The 12,337-nt window shown below is 42.4% G+C and overlaps 1 protein-coding gene across 1 annotated transcript; it reads left to right on the top strand.

Moving 5' to 3' along the window:
• Positions 1-12,105, top strand: LOC126493529 (tripartite motif-containing protein 60-like). The gene is made up of 2 exons (XM_050130541.1): positions 1-42; positions 8,252-12,105. The coding sequence occupies exon 2, from the start codon at positions 8,524-8,526 to the stop codon at positions 9,955-9,957; it is 1,434 nt and encodes a 477-aa protein (XP_049986498.1). The 5' UTR covers positions 1-42; positions 8,252-8,523; the 3' UTR covers positions 9,958-12,105.
• The last annotated feature ends 232 nt before the right edge of the window (positions 12,106-12,337 follow it).

Here is a 12,337-nt window from a genome sequence, read left to right as displayed (position 1 = left end):
CTCTTTCTTGGTGCTGCTTGGCTGCCTGCTTGCTCAGAACAGGTAAACTTGGGTGGGTGGGGCATAGAAAGTGTGGGTGGGAAGCCGGGAAGGGGTAGTGCACGCCTTTAATCTCAGCCCTTGGGAGGCAGAGGCCAGAGAATCGCTGTGAATTCGAGGCCAGCCTGGATATAAGAGCTAGGGCCAAAGTTACAAAAAAAAAAAAAAAAAAAAAAAAAAAAGAGAGAGAGAGACAGGAGGGAGGGAGGGATGGAGGGAGGGAATGGGAGTTTTAAGAGTTTTAACTGCGGAAACCTTGGGGGCACAGATTGTGCGTTTTGTGGGCTCTTTAGATTCTGGAGCCTCTTTTGAGAAAAACCAAATCAAATCGGATGTGGTGACCCACGCTTTTAACCCCAACCCTTGGAGGCAGAGGCATCTCTGGAAGTTGGAGGCCAGCCTAGTCTACATAATAATCTTCAGACCAGCCAGCGCTACATAGAAAGACCCGGTCTCAAAATTAATTGTTATTTAATCAAGAAAGACACGATCATTTCTGGATCGGCGTGCAGGCCTGCCAGTCAGATCCCAACACTGGAGGCTGAGGCAGGAGCATCCAATGTTTAAGGCCTGAATGAATTACACATAATGAATTCACGGCCAGCCTGTATAGTTTTCAGAAGGAAACAAAACCACTTTATTGTAGTGTCTGTGAGAGTTGGGGGGGGGGGTGAGGCTGTATCATGGTGCTTGTGGGGAGTTAAAAGACAACTTTGTGGAGTTGCATCGTACAGCTTTTCGTAGGTCTTGGGAATTGAATTCAGGTGGTCCTGCGTGTCACAGGACTGAAATCACCTGCACTCCAGGAGCCAACTCGATGGCCCAGCTGGTCCAATTTAATACACCTTTTTTTCGTTGGTTGATGGGTTTATTGTTTTGGGACCATATCGCACTTTGTGTCCTGGCTGGCCTGGAACTCAGGGGCATCTGCCTCTCTCCACGTCTGCAATGGGGTGAAGGGTCCACTTGGGACTGAAGGGGACCTGGATCTGTAGAAGCAGACTAAGGGAATGAAGGGCGTAAACGGGGTATCAGGGCCAAGGAAAATCAGGGACTGATATGTGTGAAAGGTGATAAGCTTCATGGCCTCAAACTTGTCCTCCTACCCAGCTTCTTGACTTCTAGGCATTCTGATGTGGATCCCCAGGGCCCAAATGGTGGAAAGAGACAAGCATTTCCCACAAACTGTTACCTGGCGTCCACACGGAGACCATGACATGGCATGCCCTTCCCCATATAAGCTAATAAATACCTTTTAAAGAATTAAAATATATTTAATAGATAATAGATTCTCATGGGGAAAGCCGCTCATCCCCCTGATCTTGGCAAGGACCCTGCCTCAGTTTCCTTCCCCAGTGATTGCGGGATACGCCCCACACCCCTTTCTTCCAGTTCAGCTTGGTGATCATCTTTTCATTTATTGCACCCGACTTCCCAAAACAGCCACTAAAGCCTGCAGAAGCCAAGCTCGTCAGTAGCATTTAGCTCATTCATTGGAATCTGGGGTGCAACACTGCTGTTGGAGCCCACTGTCTAGCTGTATCTGTTTGTATCGTCATAGATAGTATACAAATGGTACTTCATCTTGTGAAATCCTCTTTAGTTACATTTAGGATTTTGATAACTCTCCAATCAATGGAGTATTACAGACTATTTCATACTATTGTATGAAGCATTTCAATATAAGTTGTTTTGTTTTTCTTTTCCTTTCTTTCTTTCTTTCTTTTTTTTTTGAATTTTTGTTTTTTTGAGACACAGTTTCTTCGTGCATCCCTGACTATCCAGGAACTCATTCTGTAGACCAGGCTGGCCTCTGCTTCCCGAGTACTGGATTTAAAGGCATGTGCCACCACCATCCGGCTCAATACAGTTTTAAAGGCTGCACAGTAATGTGTGAGTCCACAGAAGGAGAGCCCGGCATTCCCGCGTCATCGGTGCCAGCTAGCATTCCAACCTATCTGGCTGGCTGGCTCTGTATTTATTTTTGAGGCAAGGTGTCATGTTTCTCAAGCTGGTCCCAAATTCCCTATGTATTCTAGAATGACTACGAACTTTGGAATGTTGTTGTTTGGTCGGTTGGTAATGTATTGAGTTGCATTTTGTTTTGCTTAGAGACAAGTTCTTTCCATTTAGCCCAGACTAGCCTTAATTTGCCATTGCCTTATTTCAACCTCGCACATGCTGGGATTGCAGGGGTTTAATATACATATATATGTTACACTTGAGACCAAATCCAGAGCTAGGTGCATGCGAAGCAAGCACTCAATCTGCTGAGCTTCAGCCCCAGCCTTGATTTTTTTTAATATTGTTTTTTTTTTTTTATGTTAAAGGAAGGAAAAATGTGTTCAGGAAGAAAGTAAAGTCACCAAGAGCATGGGTGTGGATTTCATCAGGGGTATGGGTTTTGAAGAACTGGATTGTCCTGCCACTTTTCTCGTGGCAGCAGCAAGTTCCCAAGTATGAGTTTGTGGAAATTTTGTTTTGGAGTACCCAATTCCAGCTGGCAGTTCTTGATCCTGAGATTATGCTGTAGACTATGAATAAGAGTCCAGATAGTCTTCTTGATTTCCAAACCAGTTCAGAAGGCACTGTGATGTACCTGCGAGGTTGTACTTTAATGGGATAATACCAGTGCGTTGTCTCCACAACAAAGTTCCATTAGACTCTCACAGTTCCTTTGTGCATGGAGAAAATCTTTGAAGTGGTGAAGTGTCATTTACCCAATTACCTTGAGGAAGCAATCACTTTGTACAATAAGTACATTGTTTATCATGTCCCATAATTAATTTTGGAAACATTACAAGACATCCCTCCAAAGCAATATTCTTTGCTAAACATACAGGGATAGCTTTGCCATACCCAACATGAGAAAATTTTCAAGTAATCAGGAACTCTTGTATGGCAGGTTGATCTAAAAGATGTATGTGGTTGACTGTGACTACAATCTCCTTTCCTTCCCAAATAGCAGGATGTAAAACAGGTGGACCAGGAACATAGGCCCAATCGGCCTCACTCTGGCTTTTCTGGAGTATCCTCAGGACCATCAGAATCAGCATCTTTCTGAACCACACACCATGCTAATTGAATTTCAATTTCATCCTGTAGAAAAAAAAAACCCACAAACATGCCCTCTCCCTATACCACAACATTGTCAGGACCCTTTCATAAACAAGTAGATGCATCTTCCATTAAACTTGAGCAAACTGTGTGGTGATGTTCTCATGCTGGTGGTGTTTTCATGCCGAAATCTATTCATGGGAGATTGCTCAGACAACCAGTTTTAAATTTTTAAATTTTAAAATTAAAACACATATATTGTGACTGTGGGTATAACCCCAATTCTCCCTTTTTTGTTGTATTTTTAAGATTTCCATGTGATATTTCAAAATTTCTTGCTTCTGCATAGTACATCATCTGAAATCCTTGAGATGAGTTTGTTCCAGAGACCGATATTGAAGATTTAGCATCATTAGTTTAAGGGCACCCAGGTAGGAATTATTATTTATTGAAGAAATCAATGACCAAAATCCCTGTGATGACTGACAGAAATTTCCTTTTTTTAATCTGACATTCCAGGGGGTGGACAGGGACGATGTGTTCATTGCTGTAATTACTTGCCTGGAAGGCAAGATTGTTGGTCAAAAGCAATGAGGGAACTTAGAAGGATTGGGTTCATTGACAAGCTGAAAAGACAGCAGTCACATTGGCTGGACTTGTCCACATCAGGTTTGAGTAAGTTCAGGACTCATAGTCTTTTGGAGCAGGTTGTTATAAGCAATTGATGCTTGGATGTGTTTGTCAGCCAAGTGGAAACCTGGAAAAACAGTTACAAACTGGGAACAGAAGTTAAATTTATGGACTCATTTGAAATTTTTATACTCATATTCTTAATAATTAAGGAAGGGGAAGAATCCCAAGACCAGGAGAGAGAAAAAATATTGTAATCATTTTGACATGTGAAAAGGGGATTCTAGGTATATAATTTTCTAAATTTTCCAAAGTTTGTAGGAATCTCCATTTTATAAAAGCACATAAAAGTTTCCAATATATTAGCATTATTAGTTTGTACTGAAATCCATACTTTAGAAAAGGGAGGCAACAGGTATCTGTGAAACAAAGGAATAGACTCATACCCTGGAGTTTTATCAAAAACTATGATTTGGGTTAAACAGCATATAAGCCTATATTCAGAAGACAATCAAAAGAAACTTAAAATCTTGAGCTTGTGACACAAACAGTAAGTAATCATTGCTCTATTAGCTTGTCAGAACTCTATTAATGTTAAACTCTGAACTTCTGAAATCCTAGTATAAAAATATTATGAAAGAGGAAAGAAATCTTGTAAATTTCTATATATATATCTTAAGCTATTATTTCTTATAAATTTTATCTATATTTTTAGACTATCTTCTCAGACCCATATAATCTCCAAGCTTTTATGCCTTCAAACCCTTACAACCTGTATTGATATTCTCAGTTCATTATTTTTTCGACCCTCAAAATTAATATAGACTCATAAGCATTTTGTCCTGTGACTAACCATCATAGGAGCAGTTAGACTGCAGTTCATTTACTGACCACAGATGTGATGTTGAAGTTTTTAAGAGCATGCTTGGACTTTTCTATGGAGGCCTGAAGAGATAAGAGCTTTAGCCTTGTTATTTTATAGGAGGCCAATCATATAGGCCCCTATAACTCAGAGAGTTGCACTATGATATTAACTATTAACTTGTATTTAGGACCTCAGTCTTCCTTTCACCTTTAAAGAGCATGATTGCATGCTCTTTAAACTATTTAAACATAACTATTCTTCACTGAAGAATCACCAGCCTTATTAGTGGAGAAAATCAGAATTAGCGTAACACGGTTAAATATTCGGCATTTTTATAGTTTCCTTATAAACTCAGCATTGTACATAGATGAATTTTCTTTTTTTATTTTGTTGATTTTTATGGAGCTCTACATTTTTCTGTGCTCCCCTCCCTGTCACTCCCTTTCCCTTCAACCCTCATCCCAGGTCTCCATGCTCCCAATTTACTCAGGAGAGCTTGTCTTTTTCTATTTCCCATGTGGATTAGATCCATGTCCACCTCTCTTAGTGTCCTCATTGTTGTCTAAGTTCTCTGGGATTGTGATTTGTAGGCTGGTTTTCTTTGCTTTATAATTAAAAACCACTTATGAGTGAGTACTTGTGATAAATGTCTTTCTGTGTCTGGGTTACCTCACTCAAAATGATGCTTTCTAGCTCCACCCATTTTCCTGTAAAATTCAAAATGTCATTATTTTTTCTGCTGTGTAGTACTCCATTGTGTAAATGTACCACATTTTCCTTATCCGTTTTTTTGGTCAAGGGGCATTTAGGTTGTTTCCAGGTTCTGGCTATGAACACCAATGCTGATATGAGCATAGTTGAGCACATGTTCTTGTGAAACAATTGAGAATCCTTTGAATATATACCCAAAAGTGGTATTACTGGGACTTGAGGAAGGTTGTTTCCTAATTTTCTGAGAAATCGCCATACTGACTTCCAAAGGGGTTGTACCAGCTTGCACTCCCACCAGCAATGCAGGAGTGTTCCCTTTACCACACAACCTCTCCAGCATAAGTTGTCATCAGTGGTTTTGATCTTGGCCATTCTTACAGGTGTAAGATGGAATCTCAGAGTTGTTTTGATTTGCATTTCTCTGATGACTAAGGATGTTGGACATTTCCTTAAGTGTCTTTCAGCCATTTTAGATTACTCTGTTAAGAGTTCTCTGTTTAGGTCTGTACTCCATTCTTTTTTTGGATTATTTGTTTTTTAATGACCAATTTCTTGAGTTCTTTGTATATGTTGGAGATCAGGCCTCTGTCTGATGTGGGGTAAGTGAAGATCTTTTCCCATTCTGTAGGCTGTTGTTTTTGTCTTGTTGACCATGGCCTTTGTTTTACAGAAGCTTTTCAGTTTCAGGAGGTCCCATTTATTAATTGGTTCTCTCAGTGTCTGTGCTGCTGGGGCTATTTTTAGGAAGTGGTCCCTGTGCCAATGTGTTCAAGTGTACTTCCCACTTTCTCTTCTATAAGGTTCAGTGTGGCTGGCTTTATGTTGAGGTCTTTGGTCCATTTGGACTTGAGTTTTGTGCATGCTGATAGATATGGGTCTGTTTTCATTCTTCTACGTGTTGATATCCAGTTATGCCAGCACCATTTGTTAAATATGCTTTCTTTTTTTCCATTTGATATTTTTTACTTCCTGGTCAAAACTCAGTGTTCAAAGGTGTGTGGATTAATATCCAGGTCTTTGATGGATATGGGTCCATTGATTCTCCTCTCTGTTCTTATGCCAATACCAGGCTGTTTTCAGTATTGTAGCTCTGTGGTAGAGTTTGAAGTCAGGGATTGTGATGCCTCCAGAAGTTCTTTTATTGTACAGGATTGTTATGGATATTCTGGGTTTTTTGCTTTTCCATATGTAGTTGAGTACCTTTCTTTCGAGGTCTTTGAAAAATTTTGCTGGGATTTTGGTGGCCATTGCATTGAATCTGTATATTGCTTTTGATAAGATTGCCATTTTTACTATGTTAATTCTGCCTACCCAGGGACATGGGAGATTTTTTCCCCTTTCTGGTGCCTTCTCCAATTACTTTCTTCAAAGATTTAAAGTTCTTGTCATACAAGTCTTCCACTTGTTTGGTTAGAGTTACTCCGAGATATTTTATGCTATTTGTGGCTATTGTGAAGGGTGTTTTCTCTGATTTCTTTCCCAGTCCTTTTATCATCTGTGTACAGGCGGGCTACTGATTTTCTTTTTTAGTTAATTTTGTATCCTGCTACATTACTGACAATTCACTATCCCCTGAAGGAAGATAGGGGTTCCTCTTTCATTTCTTCTTCTTGTTTTTCATGCTGTGCAGCTAACCTCTTTTTTGTATTTAAACCGTGCAACTGCTTAGTTTTTTGTATTTACGCCGCTCAAATGCTGAGGTTTTTCTATTTACAGCTGAGGCTCCCTGGATATACTTACTGCACCTCTGAGTGCCCTTGGAATCTGCGGTGTCCCTACAAAGACACCCCTCCCTAGAAGGCTGTATAGCTGGGTGTCACCTGTAGGAGCCTACTCCTATAAGGTCAGCTAGGTTCCTGGATAGGAGATCCTTTAGACCAAAGAAAAGTCAGAAGAAACAGAAGACAGGATAGAATCGGGAGGTCTGTCTGGTCATATCGAAGCAACCAAACAGCCCAGAATTTATTTCAGAACTTGCTTATATGCCAAAGGAGAACAAAGCACAGCCTAGACGGTCAGTTGGTATCTGACCACAAGACCATTCCTGTCCTTGAGTGAGTAGCCTCCTTCCCAACATGTGGTTGCTGCTGTAAGCAGCCTTACTTTCTTTTTTTTATATTTATTTATTTATTTATTTACTTATTTATTAAAGATTTGTCTCTTCCCCACCGCTGCCTCCCATTTCCCTCCCCCTCTCCCAATCAAGTCCCCCTATCTTGAGGTTCCTGGGGTTTGTCGTCAGCATTATATTGTCTACTACATAGAGTGTTCTTTTCTTGTGGGTTAAATCAGAAGTCTCTCGTAGCCCTAAAGGTTATAGGAAAAAATAGAGCAGGCAATCTTTGAACTCAAATAACTTAGNACTATATATATATATATATATATATATATATATATATATATATATATATATATATCATACTATATATTAAACATTTTACACACACACATATATATACATATACATACACATAGTATATTTACATGCTGGTACATGCCTGATGTGTATGGGTGTTTGAGCCATAGTGTGCATTTGGAGGACAGAGGACAGCTTTGTGCTGTTGGTTCCCTCCTCCTACCTTTGTTTTAATGTGGTGTGTGTGTGAGTGTGTGTGTGTGTTCATTCATTTGTTCATTTCCTTACTCAAGCACATACCATAGCCCACATGTGGCAGTTAGAGAACAGTTTACAGAATGGTTCCTTCTTTCCATCATAGAGTTCTAGGGCTACAAATAAGGTCATCACGGTTGGCCTCAAGCACCTCGGTTCATGTGGCCATGCTGTTGGCTCTCTTCCTATCTATGCATGCTGTCTTGGGCTCACAACCACTGAAGCCTCTAGCTCCAGGGGGGATGCCATGCCTGTGGCCTCCCTGGGCACCTGCACTGATGTTTACATATACATAATTAAAAATTATAAAAGTAAAACTTTTTTTTTCTCATCCACAGGAATGTTAGGTCCATCACACCTGTGAGTACTTTCTTAATGCTCACGACCCAGTCTGTGAGACAGCTACAGGCTTTCAACTCTTCTCCACTCTCGAGTTCCATTCAGGCGCTTTAGTTAGATGTCAGGGAGTACCACCACTCTACAAGGCCAGTGAAACCTACAGCCGCTCATTCTGCAAGGGCTTCGAAGGACACCCTCAGCTCACAGTGTCGAGTTCCTAGGAGACAGGCCCTGCCAAGGGGCCTTCTCCACCGGCTTTGCTCACGGGCCAATGGACTTCTCCACAGCCCTGAAAAAATTGCAGGAAGCATGCACTTGTTACATTTGCTCGGCTCTCTTCAGAGACCCAGTGACCATTATCTGTGGGCACAACTTCTGTCAGGAGTGCCTCAGTGTTTCCTGGGAGGATCTAAGGGATGTCTTCCCCTGCCCTGTCTGCAAGGTTGATTCCTTCGTGAGACACTGGCACAGGAACCCCCAGATCTGTAACTTGACTGATATTGTGAGGGAGCTGCAGAGACCGAGCAGAGGGAGGAGGCAGAAAGTCTACACTGTGTGTCAGAGGCACAACAAGAATCAGACCGTTTTCTGCATGGAGGATCAAGAGCTCATATGTCCCCAGTGCAGGTTCGCTGATAAACACTATACGCACTCCGTCTGCTTTGTGAATGCTGCCGCCATTATTTACAGGAGGATGCTAAGCCACAGCATGGAGCTTCTGGAGGACAAAGTGAAACAATGTAAGAAAGCACTGCCCCTGCAGCGCAGAAAAACTTTTGAGCTGAGGAAGAAGTTCAGATATAAGAAAAAAGAGATCTGTTTTGAATTTGAGCAAGTCAAACTGTTTCTGCAGACTGAGCATGATGCTCTTCTAAACGAGATACACACTGAGGGGCTGCTGGGTTTATCAACGCTAAATGAGTGTGTTGGGACCCTGGCAGAGCATTTATCTGCATTAGAAGATCTGTTGAAGGGGGCACAGGCCAAGCATGTGCAGACGGATGTTGCATTTCTGGCAAGCCTTCTGAGAGAGTACCACAGATGTGAAAAGCCAAAACGCCCCCCACTCTGGTCATACAGGACAAAGCAGTATGGTCTTAGTCTCCCGCCACAGTACTCAGGCTTGGACAGAATCATCAAGCGATTTCGGACAGATATGCATTTTGATCTTGACGCAGCACACCCTCAGCTTGTTATCTCTGAGGATAGAAAATCCGTACTTTATAAAGAAGCAACACAAAGCGTTGATGCTAGCCCTCACAGATTTCACTGGCCTGCTCTCCTGGGATGTAGAAGCTTTCACTCAGGCCGTTCCTTCTGGGAAGTGAAAGTGGGAAACAAGCCCCTGTGGACATTGGGTGTGTGTCAAGATGGCTTTCCCAGGCAGTGCAGCGACCAACCCTCAGTTGCTGAGGGCTTCTGGGCAATTGGGAGATACAGTGAGAGTGGCTATGTCACCTGTGGGCCCAAAAGAACTGCGTTTCTGCCAGTGGTGCAGCCCACCAGCATTGGCATCTTTTTGGATTATGAGTTGGGTGAGCTCTCCTTCTATAATATGGATGACAGGTCTCTCCTCTACACGTTCAATCATTCCTTTACCAGTGCCATCTGGCCTTATTTCTGTACAGGAACAGATCCTGAACCTCTTAAAATCTTGGTACGCTATCCCATCCTACGTCGGTGTCATCTAGTCCAGAGGCCTTAGTGCTTTGGCTAATTTAGCAAGGGCATTTAAGCTTGTAATTAGACAAAACAAGACAAAAGCAAATCCAAGTTCAGCCAACTCTGAGAACCATGGTGCTACCACAACTGTGACACACACGTGACCACTCAAGCACCCAGGAGATCTACAGCAACAGGAAGACAGACCAGCCTAGGCCCTGTCGGCTTCATAGAAGTTGTGGAATGAGTTAGTTGTCAAGTGTTTTTAAGCTTATTTTACAGGATCACTTCTTAATTTTGGGTTTGTGGGGATGGGGTGTGTGTACGCGTGTGTGTGCATGTCTATGTGCGCGTGTGCTCTTGTGTGGGTGGATGGGCAAGGGCTTGATGCAGCGCACACGGAGAGGGTAGAGGATAGTCCTCTTCCTTGTTTGAGGTGGTTCTCTTGTTTGGCATGGCACATGCCAGGCCTGTGAGTTTCCGGGGATTCGGCCTGCCTCCTATCTCCCAGAAAACAGATTCCCATCAAGTCTGGCTCTATGTCAGCCCTGGGAATCAGAGCCATCACCTTTCTCACAGGGCCATCTCCGCAGCCTTCAGTCACGTTTTCTCTGTTCTTGATAGATTCCATACAGCTAAGGCACTGGCATCTAAGTCACTAATAGTTGACGAGGACCTTGAACTCCTGGTTCTCCTGCCTTTGCCTCCTTGTCTCCATGAGAAAATGTGTGCACACACTAGAGCTGTTTTGGTTGTACAATGACTTGTGCATTGGCAGTTGGAAAGATTCATAGCACATTTGTGGTGGGCAGAGAACTTATTTATGGCAGTTTGTGCTCTACTCCCAAAATAGTTGTAGATATCAAATGCAGATCATCAGATTTGGTGGCAAGTCTTGACTTGGTGACCCCTCTGAACCACCTTCCTAGCCTTTTATTTTTGAGACAGGATCTCCCTCTGTAACCAGGTTGACCAACTTGCTGTGGTCTTCTGAGCATCCTGTGCGCTGGGATGCCATCTAGCCTAAGAAAACTTGACCTCTTGTTTCCTACTCTCATACTGAAGATTAGAGCCAGGGCATGAGGTAGTCAAGCATTCTAGCCCTGAGCTATACCCTAGCACTTGTTTTTAATCCACCTTCTCAACCGCTAATCCTTCAGACATGCACTCACACTTCTCCCAGCTGAGTTTACAGTGATTGTTTTAATGAGTTCAACTTCCATCCACATAGATCAAGCCACTGCATCCTCAGTTTGTCTCCCAAATGGGGCATCAGCATCTGTCACTTGAATCACTGTTTTCTTGCCTTGACTCATTCATTCAAGGCCTCTTCTTCCCCCATAGTCTGTTCTCTGGCATGCATTTTTATTGTGGGGGGGGGGGCTGGGCGGCGATGTGCACCTGAATGTACGTGCATGTTGAGGCCAGAGCACAACATCAGCTGTCAGCCTCGGGATTCTGTTCACCTCCTTTGAGGCAGGGTCTCTTACTGGTCTGGAGTTACATGCACAATTAGACTAGAGTGGCTAGCCCATGAGTCCCAGGTATCCTGTCTCTCCCTTCTCAGCATTGGGATAACAGATGTGTGTGCGAATACTTGGCGTTTTTATATGTGTTCTTGGGATTGAACTCCGGTCCTTATGCTTTGGAGGCAAGCTCTTTATCAACCGAGCCATCTCTTAAACATGGTTAGCCTTTGGTGGTGTAGGCCCATAATTCAGTGTTTCAAAGAGCTGAGGGCAGAGTCATATGAGTTATAGAACAATCTGGACAATATAATAACATTCTATAAAATACAATTCATATAATAAAATAAAAACCTATACTCCCAGACTCAGGGAGGTGGAGACAGGAGGATCCAAAGTTGAAGACCATCCTCAGACACAGCCAGTTCCTTGCCATCCTGGGCTATGTCAGACAGAGTCTTCAGAAAACAAACAGAAAACTTTCGTATTTGTTGGGATAAATGTTTTGATCCTGCAGTTTGAGACTGAAGCATGGCAGAAAATGTTGCTATTTCCTGTTCCTTTTGAATGTTGGTAGTGACCACAGACTTAGAGCTCCCATGATAAATTAGCTGTTGTCAAATGAATTCTTCATGTTTCCATATGTATGTAAGACTTTGATGGGGGGAAATGTCTATTAAAAAAAAGACCAATATGCCAGCATCTGGGAAGCAGAGGCAAGTGGATTTCTGACTTCAGAGGACAATTTACATAGGGAATTTCAGGATAGCCAGAGCTACCTAGTGAGACCCTGTCTCAAAAACTAAATAAAAGTATGCTTTTAAAAAGTGATAAACATGTGAGGTTCTTGTTTTCTTCCATATTTACTTCATAGGTGAAATTAAGAAATGTATTAGTGCTGGGCTGAGGTGGTGCATGCCTTTAATCCCAGCACTTGGGAGGCAGAGGCAGGCAGAT

Source organism: Alexandromys fortis, unplaced genomic scaffold (genome assembly GCF_014885135.2).
Source record: "Alexandromys fortis isolate MF-2015 unplaced genomic scaffold, M_Fortis_MF-2015_v1.1 scaffold_309, whole genome shotgun sequence".
Lineage (NCBI taxonomy): Eukaryota > Metazoa > Chordata > Mammalia > Rodentia > Cricetidae > Alexandromys > Alexandromys fortis.
This window is presented reverse-complemented; position numbering and strand designations above follow the sequence as displayed.